The 13,916-nt window shown below is 44.4% G+C and overlaps 1 protein-coding gene across 3 annotated transcripts in view; it reads left to right on the top strand.

Moving 5' to 3' along the window:
* LOC103377042 (partitioning defective 3 homolog) overlaps positions 1–13,916 on the top strand; it is a 253,608-nt gene that overhangs the window by 108,471 nt on the left and 131,221 nt on the right. For all 3 annotated transcript variants that reach the window (XM_025054368.1, XM_025054367.1, XM_025054366.1), the window contains 5 exons: positions 7,468–7,556; positions 8,193–8,276; positions 11,216–11,341; positions 13,184–13,402; positions 13,668–13,855. In XM_025054368.1, coding sequence (XP_024910136.1) covers positions 7,468–7,556; positions 8,193–8,276; positions 11,216–11,341; positions 13,184–13,402; positions 13,668–13,855 — 706 coding nt within the window. The remainder of the gene's footprint in view (positions 1–7,467; positions 7,557–8,192; positions 8,277–11,215; positions 11,342–13,183; positions 13,403–13,667; positions 13,856–13,916) is intronic.

Raw genomic sequence — 13,916 nt, 5'->3', positions numbered from 1 at the left:
GCTGCTCATGGACGGCCAACACTCCACCTGCTCCACCTGCTCAAACATGAAGCAAACAACCACTGATCTCTGGGACGGACTGCTTAACCCCCCCAGTAATAACATGCGGGAGTGTGTACCAAAGCTTCGCTTTCTACTAAATTATTCATAGTTAAACATCATTCTCCCCTCCGTTCCCCTGTCATCATCTCTTTCTTCATGTTGAGTGTATTTAGGTTTTGAGGTCAGAGCGTGTTAAAACATCTTATTGTAGATGAGTTAGTTTCCCACGAGTAAAGATTCTCTGCTTTTTTTTTTTTCCTTTCCCAGTAATTAGACGCTGACACTTCTGCATCACAGTAAATATTGTATTAAAGAGTTCATGGAGGTCATTGGCCGCTAATGCGCTACTGAAGTAGTCGGACTTTGACTCATATCGAAGATGAAAATAAACACTTAATAAAGGTAGGTAAAAGAACGACTTAATCGCAAAACAAACAACCAAAATCCAACCACTGTTATTTCAGCTGAGGTAACATCTGCTCACTGACCTTCACAGTTAGAAAGATGGATTAAACACAGGGAGCAGTGGAAAGCGGCCGACTGTCCTCCCACTTAATACGCTCAAAATGATGATTAATCTGTAAAAAGTGCCACAGAGCTTCTTTTAATGAATGGATTAAATGCCAAGATTCTGCTGGGCTGCGCATCGTACACCCTGGATTGTCTGTTCACACTCACGTCCCTACACCAGGGCCCAGTCTCTGGAGAGCCATAGTATTTTTTTACTACATTTCCTGCTGCAGAAAATCTAAATCAGGCCCAAATGTCCTCTTTGAAGAGCGACTACAATACAAAGTGTTATTCCCTTTCAAACACTTTGAAACACTTCTGGTGTATTCACACCGGCATTACTCACAGCGATGGTAAAAAGTAAAAAGTGCTGCGGACAAAAGCCAGTGACAGTAACTCAATTCACAGTAAGTCGTTGCCGTTTGAACCTCCGTCTCTGTGCTCCGCTCGTGGTTGAGGCTGTTTATTGATGAGGTTTGGGGGGAAAAAAAGTCTCGGGCCCCTCCGCCTGCTTCGGTCCTGTGTTATTGACCGAGTGATTGATTTAAGCCCTCATAATTAGCAGAGCTAATTTAATTAAAGTGCAATTTAACGATGCAATGGGCAAAGGCATAGGCGGCCGTGTCATTGATAGATCAGTCCAGGCCTGATATGAAACAGACGCTGGCAGATGATGTATTCCACACACAGCGAGTCCCCCACTGACAGAGGTAGAGACGAGGGTGGAGACAAAAAGGAACCTTGAGAGAAGAAAACACAGAGACAAGTCTTTGTTTTGTTTTTTTTTTTCCTCAAATGTCAGCTCCCCACGCAGACCCGTCCATCTCCCACCCGGGCTCTGCACGTCTTGTTGCTCTCTGTCCTGATGTGGACAAATGCAGCCTCACATCTCTGATCTAATTAGCTTAACAGCATCAGGAACCTGTCTGACCCTGTAATTTGCTTCAAATAAATCTACACCAGAGCCTGAATTTTATGAGCCAGACATCAGTTCCTTTCAAAACCCAAACAATAGAGGCGGTTTGGACAAAATGGATTGGACATTATGGGCGATTTTTGAAAGGGGGTTAATGTTTAGATTTTCATATTTTTTCAAATATAATCAATCAAAATATATCATTAATTAGAATATGGATGATGGTTGATGTTTGGATGGATGGATTTTTTTTTTTGGTATTTTCTAAAATATCTGATTGATGTTTGGATGGATGGATTTTTTTTAAATATTTTCTAAAATATCTGGCTTTATCTAGTGTTTAGTCAGATATGTATATCCTTTGCAACGCTAAAGTGAGACATCGTGGCGCTTTGGCCCAGAGGCAATGTCTCTGTCATTGGTGTGAAACCCCAGGGTTCACCTCCTGGGCAAAATCGAATCTTGGGTGGTTGGCGCCTTCCAGTGGACTTACCACCTGCAGGAAGGTTCAGGGGCGTTGGTACGGTGGAGTCAGATTTGGGTGGCGGTCGAATAAGCGAATGGATGGATGGATGGAAGTGAGACATCAACACAATCCTGTGGCGGAGCAGAGAGGCTGACTTGATTGACAAAGTTTTACTTTCTCCTACAAAAGACCTGAGGAGGCGACAGCGGCAGCTCTTAGGGGGACAAAAAAGCTGAAGAGCCGTCTCCGACAGCCGCAGCCACAGGGAGAACGAAGGCTCTACGACTGATGGAAAATTAACTGACATCGATCGCACAACAACCTCCAGACGCGCTGACATGTACGGCATACACATGTACTTCCGCTCACAGCCTCTCCTGCACATGTGGGTCACTTCATGGTCGTAGGCTCTTCCTGCTGGAGTCCCATGGCGGATGCATTTAACCATGATGTCAACAAACATGCAGAAACATCTAAAAAAAATCGAGCAACAAGACCTTCAGTCTGAAGATAGAACAGAGAACAGAAGAGCCAAACTACGTACAGAAAGACCATTATTCACTGCCAAGAATAAGACTGATGGCCTTTTAGTTGTAAGGCAGGACCACTAACCACCCTTCCGTGTAACCCGTCATTTTTAAGGTGGACTGGGAAAAAAAACTTTTGATATAAAAAAGGCGAATATGCAGAACGGGTTCTTGATAACCAGTAAGTCTTTCTTTTTTCTATTCTCACAGCGCACAGCTTTTTCAACTCTGTCCTCTCATTATCTGAAGCAAAAGTGAAACCAATCTGATATTCAAGAGCTCTCCTTTGAGCCAGGCCTAAGCCCACAGGCCTGGGATAAGAAATACAAGACACAGCACACGTCCTCATCTGAGAACAGACGCGGCTGCACTTTGTCTTTTCTCACTGGCATACGAACAGGCGTGGGGCGGGGGGTGGGGGGTGGGAGGGGAGCTGCACAACCTGCCTTGATATTTCTCCCGGCTGCAGTCATTTACATTCACGCAAAGTAGAAAAACATCAGTTGCTTTTCATTGTTTATTTCTTTCTTTTCCTCTTCTGCTCCTGTTCCACAGTGGGGCTAAGTTACCAAACAACCTTCGGGCTGCGATGCTGCACGGTCTGTTTTTAACCCTCTCCGCAGCAGCAGCACTATAAATCTCCTCTGCTCCATATTGACACGGCTATTAGCGCGAATGCTGAAACAGGATTGCCTCTCTGTCGACAGCCATAAAGTGGCATTTGGGTAACGTGTGGGTTGCATTATGATCCTTTCATCATCCGCTAACTGCTTAAACTCCTCACCTAACCTCTTTACAGTATTTGCTTATCCCGACATAAATGTAAATAAGTGTCCCGCAATCTTAGCCGCGGTGAATAATTGGATGCCTTAATGGCCGTGGAGCCGAACAGGCTGCTGGCGTATGAATATTTAAGGAAAGTGGAGCGGTTGGGACCGGGTCATCAGATGCAACAGTCATGTCCAATCTAATCACAGAGGCCATTCTGGGCTTTAATCCAGTCCTAATGGAGGTTTCCTCTGAGGGGATGGTTACGGCATAAAAACCCCTTTTTGTAACATGGAAAATAAGCCAAATGCCTAATGATGACAAATCTATGACAAGGTCATCCTACACAATGGATATGTCATCCATCAACAGCTGCCTAAGACGGATAGCTACAATCATTTCTCATTCATAGCTAAATATATTTTATTGCACAGAGTGGTTGAAAAAAAAAGTGTTTTTATCGGAAAAAATACTAAAAACTTCTTTGTAAGAAAATTTGATATAATAACTTGAGAATTTGATAGTGTGTTCAAATGTATTAACTGGAGGTAATGAGGGCACAGTTATGGCTCATTAACCTTTGGAGAAACTGAGGAAAAACGCATCTCTGTTTTCTTCTTCCTCTTCTTTTTTTCACCTGGTGTGGACTGTTGTACCTGTATCTTCATCATTTGTTATCCTTGGTTTGTGGTTCCAAAACCAAGGAGTGTGCTTTGATTTGCACAGCTACTGCTTTATTATATGTAATTTTAAGAAGGAGTGTTTTGATGGATGTCGAGGGTGAAATTGTACAATTCCTCATCACAACAATAGTCTCTAGGACAAAACGATGTCGTCTCCTCCCGAATCCTCCATTGTTCTACCCACCAGTCTAACGAGGAGAACTGTTCCGCGTGCACAGCCGTCACACTCACGTGTGGAACTCAGCTGTGAAGGAGGCTCGGTTGCCGGCAACATACCATTCGCTGACCTTTGAACCTGTCCTTGTTAAGCCCTTGATGCCAGCCTTGTGCTCAGGAGGAAACCCCCTCCGCACCTCCCCCAACACCACCAGTCATTTCTCCCCTGTCTCCCCAGACAACTACAGGCTGTACTGGCTCAGAGCTAATGGCTACACGCGAGCACTCAGGCTCGGGCGCATATGGACACGTATGCACGCACGTATAGTATTCTAGGACAGTGGCTGATGGAGGCTGACAGCTTCTCATCCCACACCCTTCGCTGCAAATCTTTGTGTATGTGTATGTGTGTGTGCCGCTCCCCCTCTTTTCTCTCGTGGTCTTCTCGCTGTTCTGACCCTGCTATCCATTTAAAAGTAACAGGACTCTGAACATTACAGCCGACCATCTCTCTCTCGCTCGCTTCCTTTTCTTTCCATTCCCATCTCCCCCTTTTTTTCTCCCTCATATGATACCCAATAATGCACTGCAACAGCTGTCAGGTGGCAAATCCCTCCCTTTCCTCCATTGTCAGAAAAAGGCTGTTGGAGTTTTTGGCCTCAGATCAAGGATCCGAGCACTCTCACTCTCTGACTCGGGCGAAATGGGCAAAAGCCTGAGAGCCGAAAGGAGGGAGGCAGAGAAAGAGCAGGGTAAGACTGAGGGCAACAGACAGTCGAGGAGCCTCGTTGCTTCCCCACTCCAGTGGTTACTAACGGATCAACAGGGTGCTAAAAGCACTCGTGGGAGGACAAAATGGAGGGTTTTAAAGAACGGGAAAAGGAGAGTGGTGGAGGAATAATGAAAGAAGGGAGAGGAGGGTGAGCGTGGTGTGCAGAGAGAGATGGGGCTGTATATTCACCCACCGTCTGTGCTCCGAGATGCACCGTCACGTACCACGAGTGAGTCGGTGGTGACGACTTTAACCGTGGCCTGCAATACTGACCAGTAATCCGTCAGTGTGTGTGGGGGAGTGGACGGCTACACTTCAGTGCATCTGTTGTCAGGGTTAACGAGTCTTTTTTTTTTTCTCGAGACGTCGTATTTGTTATCTCGAACCTGACAGCTGTGAGACTCTGAGAGTCTGAAATAATGAAGGGGCTTTCACTGTCATTCTAATGAACAACAGCGGCCACTTCAGCACTGCCTCGTCACTCCACCATTAGGGTCTTGTTTGTGTCAATTGACCGGCAGTCGTGTGGTCTTTTCTGTAGATCGGCGTCCATTGTTTGAAGACAGCACAGGAGATTAGATTTAGAGTCCTCTAAAATGTCACAAAATACATTTCAAATACTTACATTTTTATTTACATTTTATTTATTACACATTGTCAGATGTGATTTTCTACTAGTATATATACTCGTTGTTACTGTTTGCACCCCCTAGAGGCCAGACTTCAATTAGCTTCTACAGGGCAAAACATGAACATGATTTTTCTCTCTGCAAAAAATATATATATATATATTAGTCAAAAAACAGTTCAGTTTCAGTGGAAGGCATACTTTTGAACATTGGAATATACTGACCTCTTGTGTGGAACGTTCATCTCTGTCAGTCTTGGAGACAAATTACAGCATATTTTGTGGCGTTTACTTTTCTTCTCTAAATGACTGTGGCTTACAAAATGTCCTTAGAAACAAAAACTTTTTTTTTTATAAATCACTGGTTCTTTCAAATTACTTCCTTTTTTGCCACATTGTATTGCGATGGTGAAAACATCAAATCAAAGCGCTAGCTTATAAGGAATGAAATATACATTCATGCTGAGAAGCATTTACCACCTACGGTAAAGAACTAAAGAAGAAGATTCTGTAGCCGGGAGCCAAAGTTACCGTTAATTATATGTCACTCTCAGTAATGATACACTGTGAATCTCTCTCTGTTTTCGAGCCTGATGAAGACGTTGAACAGGGACATATTTTTCTCCAAGACAACTCATGGTCTTTTGGCGTATGTTATATTTATTCTGTCTCGTCAGCTTGTCCCAAAGTTAGTTTTTTTTTTTTCAATTTTACCTGTTCACTCCTCTCCGTCCTCCATTTTTATTTATGGATTCCTACCTGTGGCTGAGTGCTTTGTACAGACCCCCAGGTGCATTCTCAGGCACCTTTATATATGTAAAAATAGAGCCAGGCAGCTGACGTGGTGGGGGGGCTTCATAAACAGCACCGTGCTCTGCACGGACCCCGGCTGACATGTAATTAAAACTGAGGCAGGCTGCTTGACTCACTCATTTTCATACAGGACAGAGGGGGCACCGAGACAGAGAGGGTGACTGGATGTCTCTTAAGTTAGATGGCTGATGAAATTTTCATGTCCTCACTGCACCTAAGCCTCTATCTCTAATGTATAAATAGGGGGCCAGGGTCCCCTGGCACCATCGCTGTGTGTCACCAAAAATACTCTGGCCTCCAGACGGGGTTGAATCCATTTCCATACAGAAAGCAGAAACGCAACATGACCTATTTGGATGTATTTGACATTTTGGGGGAAAAGACTGGAGACGGTTGAGGGCAGGGACATGCCGTCCAGATGTTGTTTTTGAAAACGATGGAACTCTGAAGTGCACGTCTCCTCCTGATAAATCTCTGCGGCTTTTTCCTTCGACTACCGTTTAACCGATGGTGATTGAGCTTGAGATGAACGGCGTCCTTCTCTGTTCTGCCAACAGTGTGTCATGGCTACATGAAAGGGAACCGCTCACTGGGTGCCATTCCCATAAAGAGAGCTGAGATAAAGATTTTATCCCCCATTAAGAAGCACATGAAGCTGCTGTCTCTTCCTCAAGCCTGGTTAAGTCCTCAGACGTCTGGCCTGCCTGTGAAAGCCCCTGCCCTGCAGTCCGGATGCCTAATGGCCATGAAAGAAGACAAGTAAATGAAATAAAGGGAGTGAGAGACACACATGATGGCGAGCACAAACACTTAAGACATCGTTGCATCACTGGAACGTCGCGGTAGTCCCGCCCCACCTCCAGGTCAGACCGAACTTATTGAGTTTAGGCGATTCATCATGGCCGATTCGCCTATAGAACCAGAGTTAGCTGGGTTTTTTTTCCTTCTTTGAAGAATCTTTTCTACTTCAGCTTCGGTGCCTCTGCACTCTGTCCTGCACTGAACGTCTGTTTTAATTTAAAATAGAGACTGGTTCTCGTTCCCTTTAGGTAATTGGATTGAATGCCCGCGGTTGTAGACGCAGGGAGGGGAGCGGGACGGACGAGTGACGCTGAAATGAAACAGTGATGAAGTGTGAGCTCTTAGCTTTTATTTATCCTGTCATTTGTCTCCCTTATTCTTTTAGGAGGAGGAAGAACAGCAAAGGATCGAGCGCATAGAGCCAGTAGGGGGGGCCGACTCTTCAGTGGAGAAGCCACCAGTGTTAAGTCTAGAGTGAGTGATCCCATCTCTTCTTCAACCTACCACACACATGGTTTGGATTGGGCTGAATGACATTAAAAAATGAACACAGAAATGCATTAACTAGACGCACAAAAAATGTATGCTTTTTATATGTTTTATTTCAATTTTATTTATTTATTTATTATTTTTCTGTATTTTTCATTTCAGTATTTCTGGTACTGGTGGCTGCATACATCAATAATAAATTTACAAATACACTGATTTTATTTGCACCTAATCTCCTTATGTACATCTCCATCTACTGCTGTGTTTTTACTGTCCTCACCTGAACGCGTCCTCTTCACCTCCCTCCATTTTCAGCCGGTTCCAAATCTATTTGTTCTCCTTCAGCACGAGTCTGATCCTAATCACTTAATTGCGGCTTCTGTTGCGTTCCCAAATTGACCCCGAGGTGCAGCGGTTTGACTCTGTAATGGATGACTTTATAGAGACGGGACAACGCAGCTCCACGGACGGCACATGCCCCGTCAACCTTGTCATGTTTGTCATTGTCGTCTTTCTTATGCTGCTCTTCTGCATTTTTCTCATTATTGTTCTTGTTTTTATTCATTGCTGTCCCTTCATTCCCCCCTCATCCCGACCACCACATCCATCACTGTCCTGCAGGAGCATGCTTAAGCCGGTGGAGGTGTCCAACGAAGGGGGGCCCTTGGGGATCCACATCGTGCCTTTCAGTTCACAGGATGTCAGGTAAAAAAAATAGGGAATTAGTGCCTGGCTCATGTGCAGGATTGTGTATCGTATATATTCATTTAGCAGCCGCACCTGAGAAGTAGAGCTGAAAAACCTAGAGCTGGTTTAAGAACCTCGGTTCTGTTGTTGTTCTTCTCTTTTGTTTTAACCTCTGCCTGTGTCCACGGCCCTCGAGATAAGGCAGCTTCCACGTGCTCTGCGGAGCCGGTACGAAGTGTCGTCGACTGGGTACAAAAGAAGTAAAATCCTACCCGTTTACGTTGATTCCTGAAGAAAAGGACACAGAGGAAGTGGACAGATGTAATTAAGCTAAAAGCCCGTGTATGACACAGATTCCCTCTGTATGCCAGGGGACTGGCAGAGCACCAAGGTGATTGTGACGGCTCAGCGCGGTGAGGAGGACACAGGGGACAGAGATGAAAATTCACAGTGAGGGAATGAGATGGGATGACATTTGTGGGAGCGACAGCGGCCGTCATTGAAGACTGCTGCACGTCATCACTTTGGGACGCTAATCTTATCGTTGTTTATAAGCAAGTGTCACGAAGCTGTGTTGAGCTTTGACCTCGAGTGGTCGACTAGAAATGATGAGACTGAATGATCCTGGGCTTTTATATAAACTTTTATTGTTTAAATCAGTGGTTCTCAAACTGTGCTATGTGTACCACTAGTGGTACGTGGGGGAAATTCATATTTTCACATTTACATTTTTTAATTGAATAAATCTGAAACATACTAGTATAAAAAGTTTGAGAACCACTGGTTTAAATCCTTGAATTTATTCATTAATTAACCCTCAGCTAATAAAAGTATACGTTACACTTATCTATCGATTAGAGCGACAACAATCCATGATGAGTCAGATTCGTCTCCTATGTCAAGCACTAATAGTTGTCAGGACCTTCAGTCAACGTCAGACTAAATAAGACTTAGTGTCTGACTCATTAAATTATGTTAATGGTTTGGCCCAACTCTTTCCTGTGCACTCGGACAAGAGACAAGGCTTTGGGTGCTGTCATTAGTGTCTAAACCCGAGACCAGAGGGTCTAGAACCTGCAGGCGCTGCGACACGACGACCCATGTACGACTCAGCACGTTTTAAGCGTCGTTGATACATCTGGAGTGCTGTTCAGTGCCAGAATGAATATACTGTATTCAGACACACACACTCACTCACACACACACACTCAGGCCCGACACAGATGTATTGTTCTCTATCTAATGAACTTCTAATTCCATGACCGATTCCAGTTGTAAACAAACTACAGACATAATTGGCGTACATAAATGGACCGTGATTGGATTATGACTGTGTTTGATTAAAGGCAGTAGATTAGAGCAGGTGGCCTCCTCCAAATCAGTGCTCAGCGCCGCTGTCTGGCCACAAGATGGAGAGAAGCTCCATCAGACAAAGCAAATTCTTGTTTGTTGTTTTTTTTCTTTGTGGCAAAAATTAGATGTTCCCTTCAACAGTGATTTGCTCCCGAGTTTGCAAAGAATCCTCTAACTTCAAGCTCCATGTGCTAAACTGACGCTTAATGAATTCCCTGGCTAACAGCCTATGAGAATGCCATTTAGATTTTGCTTTAGTGCTCTTGTTTTCCCCAAGTAACTGATAAGTATCTACAAAAAACCCCATCAGTGAGAGGAAAGGGAATTGAAAGGGTGGTAGTGCATTACAATCATCGCAATAATGGTGCTTTTATGAAGGCATCATCTGCAGATGCCTAAAAGATGCCATTTTATCCTGAATCCTACCCTACCCACTTCTTTGAATACTGATGAGGGATCGAGTAAAACCCCTTTATCTCATGCCTCTCATCCGCTACCATATCAAAATCATTAGTGTCCACACCCTTGTCTAGATGCACAACGCAGCTGACTACTTCGATCCAGATCCAGCAAAATCCTGTCCATTTCCACTCTTGGCTAAGAATGACCTTATTTTCACAACACTTAAGTCGACCTGGCTCCGACTGGGCCTTTTGTGTTGCTTAATTCCTGCTTAATGCTGACACATTTACCCCCTCTGATGAGCCGATGTGGGTCTGCAGTACGGGCGTGGATGTCCACATCGTGCAGCCAATTAGAACAATGTTCTGAGAGTGGCTAAAATGCTAAAAAGCTCTGCAAAGCTGCCCTGGATGTCTACGGTAAACAGGGTCACAATTTAAGTCCTGTGGTTTATGTAGATATGGACATGAGAGGAGGACATTCAGACCAATCAGAACCTTGGAGCAGATGTCCACGATCGCCCAGGTTTTATTTATGATTTCCCAATTCTGAAAAAGCTAGCATGCCTGCTGTATATCAGTTTAAACAAGGACACAACGTGTTTCTACTAAGTCATTTTACTTGCCTGCCAGGGCATCTGACACCGAGTAAAAATTATGGAGTTTGTAGATGTGCCGTGGCAGTGCACATCAGATCTTTTCATGTGTTTATCCTCGGGGCCTTGCTAAAGCCCCGAGGAGCTCAGTGATGTATTTATCCATAGGGGAGAGTGGCATATTTCAAGGTAAAGGTTGACTACTTATAATGGATCGCTGAGATGGCACTGTTGAGGATTTTCTTGGGTATTTATTACCACACTGTCGGCTCCTGCCTTTGTGAAGGTTTTCTCTGGAGCCATAAGATGATCTCTGAGCTGTTGCTCAGGATTACCGAAGACAACGAAGCCTGTCATTCGATCAGAGCTGCCCACAGACACGGAGCAAGAGACAGACAGGGGCTTAACATTAGGTTAATAATGCATTGCTTCTCCAGGACGTAGGGAAAAATCATGAGTTTTGCCTCAGATTGAAGTTTTGAAAGTTAACTTTGTTTAATGAAACAATAAGTTCCTAACACCATAATAAAAAATCACCCTAAACATTTTACACTTTCATTACTATTAGTTTGTGTTCATGTCTGACCTCTGGCCCCATCGCCCGCAGGACTCAGGGTTTGCTGGTTAAACGCCTGGAGCAGGGAGGCAAGGCCGAAACCGAACGTCTCTTCCAGGAGAACGACTGCATCGTCAAGATCAACCAGGGAGACATTCGCAACCTGCGCTTTGAGCAGTAAGTTGATCCTTCATTCGCGATGCTCACATCTTATTTTTACTCGCCCATTTCTCCCACATTTTCTTCACTTTCCCCTGAACTGAACGTATGATCTCATGAGACACATTAGAAGCTCTGTGTGTGTGTGTGTTGAGCTTCAAATGTGGTGACAGCACGTGGTGTTGATAATGTAAGAGGAGATTAAACAGCAGAGAGACCTCACACCCACACAGCTGCACAATCAGGCTACCAAAAAGATTCCCTTCCTGTAGGCAGGGCCGGCCCATGTGGTCTTCGTTTGCTTTTTTTTTTGGCACATTGTTCTCCCTTTAGGATTCATTCTGTCAGAGAGTATAACACGTACCAGCTCCTTCATTGAGTCTATTCTATTGTGTGTTTTTTTTCTTCTATATGCCATGTTTTCAAAACAGATTATATTATTGCAAGCTGCTTAAACAGCCCTGTTGCGTTCACTGACATGTACAGAAAATCACGTGTTTTTTGATTCTTTTGAAACAGTACTTTTGTCTTTAGTAAACATTTGCTTTCTAACCTTTGCCTCTTTGGAAGCGTTGTTCAAACCGAATCCACCAGGGTGTGATGTTTTGTTGTCTTTCACAATTTGCTCCCCCTCACCCCCACCACAGAAACACAATTCTCCTCAGCCTCCAGATGCTCGTGACGTTTATAGTTCTGCATGAAAATGAAAAAGGAAAAACTTTTTCTCGTCGCCCGAACCCCCCGGGGTGCTCTCATCACTTTTCTCCCCCTAATGACGGTGCGACGAACAGAGCAACCATTTAAAGTGATCGTCTAATCTCCTTGAATTGTTTTGCATGGGTAAATATTTTGAGCCCCTTAATCTGACTGAATGTAATGATGCATCGATGGGGTAATTTATTATTCAATCAGCCTCACATGGAGGCTGATTATTGGAGTGATGATGCCGTATATGCACATGTGGACGATTTGCATATAAACACACACACACACAGACGCTCAGTCATCTCTCTCATTGTGCACATGTGAGTGTTTTTTTTTCTCTTCTTCTTCAAATTACCATAAGAATAAAGATGCGAGAACCCACAGAAGTCCCTAATACGTATTCACATTTCACCTCTGTGACACTGCCTGAATGAAGCGCCGTCTGTTTTGATGAAGGCAGCTTAGCGACTGTCATTTGAACAGAATCAACATGGTATTAAGGGTGTGGTAAGAGGTCTGAGACCATGGGTTGGGACTGTTGGATTCTAGACATCAGCCACACCTCTCATCCCCGCTGCCTGGCTTGTTCGCAGAAAGACTATCTATATGCTAAATACCTAGCTGCAAATCAGACCGAATGACTTCTGAGTCTGCGTGTGATGCTGTGATTCCTTTATTTTTTATTTTTTTGTCCTTTTCTTTTTAGCCTGAAAGGAGTCTCAGTTTGCTTTTTTTTTTTAAACATGGTCGTTTGGGTGGCACTGCTGTGTCTGTAGTTGAGTCACTTCTTGTCCAATCATGTCCATACACATAAGAGTGAGCAACGGATGGGTCAACAATCGGATAAAACCACAAAACTGTAAACGCTGTTGTTTCCGCCACGATACATAAAGCGCAGTGTGTAATTTTCCATCACTGACTAACCCGTTCCAGTCCCTATCTGTTGTTCCTCTTGATTCTGGTAATTACAGATAAGTACTTTCTCTCCGCTGCTGCGTGATCGACCTTGCTGACCCCCGCGTCCCATATTGCCGAACAATACATCACTTCCTTATCCCTCCATACAGTATCTTCATATCTCCACATTCCAGTGCTTGTTTCGCTGTAGTTTACATCACGTACGGACTCATTTATTTCCCTCTGCGTCACGTCCAGGGCCCAGAACATATTCAGGCAGGCCATGCGCTCCCGGGTCATCCTCTTCCACGTGGTCCCTGCGGTCATGAAGCGGCAGTATGAGCTGCTGACGGGCCACAGCGACCACAGCCTGCACCAGACCAACAGAGTCTTCTTCAGCCAGAAGCCGGGGGACAGGTCCAGTTTGGTGGGAGGGCCTGCGAGTCGGCTCGGACCGCAACCTGGTTTTAATCACAAGTGAGTTGGATTTCATGTTTGTGTTTGCTGTAATGTTCAGACGGACACCTAGAATTAGTGCAGTGTTCGTCAACTGGTGGCCTGCGGGCCAAATCAGGCCCATGACTAGATTCTAACGTGTCATAAACATTACAATAAATAATGTGTTTAAGAAAAATTGGATTTTCATTTCATTTTAGAGGAAAATTCTTGTGTATATTTTCCATATAAACACGTTGCTTTTAGGAGTCAAATAAACATTCGTTTTTGTGTAATACTTGTTTAGCCACCAAGGCCCTCTGTCAGGAAGCACACCAGAGCCAAACAGAAGGTACACCACGTTGTCCCACTCCATGGTGTCCAGGACGGCATCTGCCCCCTCCCCCTCGCTGCAGCGCAGAATAAGCACCAACCCATCCAACAGCTCCTACCTGAAGAACAAAGGCCGCCAGTTCAACATCCAGTTGAAAAAAGGTAAACGGCAGAAAAAAAGGATGTGGAATTACTGTATGTAGACATAAGGTGGAAAATTAGT

Source organism: Cynoglossus semilaevis, chromosome 3, assembly GCF_000523025.1.
Source record: "Cynoglossus semilaevis isolate Cse_v1.0 chromosome 3, Cse_v1.0, whole genome shotgun sequence".
Taxonomy (NCBI): Eukaryota; Metazoa; Chordata; class Actinopteri; order Pleuronectiformes; family Cynoglossidae; genus Cynoglossus; species Cynoglossus semilaevis.
This window is presented reverse-complemented; position numbering and strand designations above follow the sequence as displayed.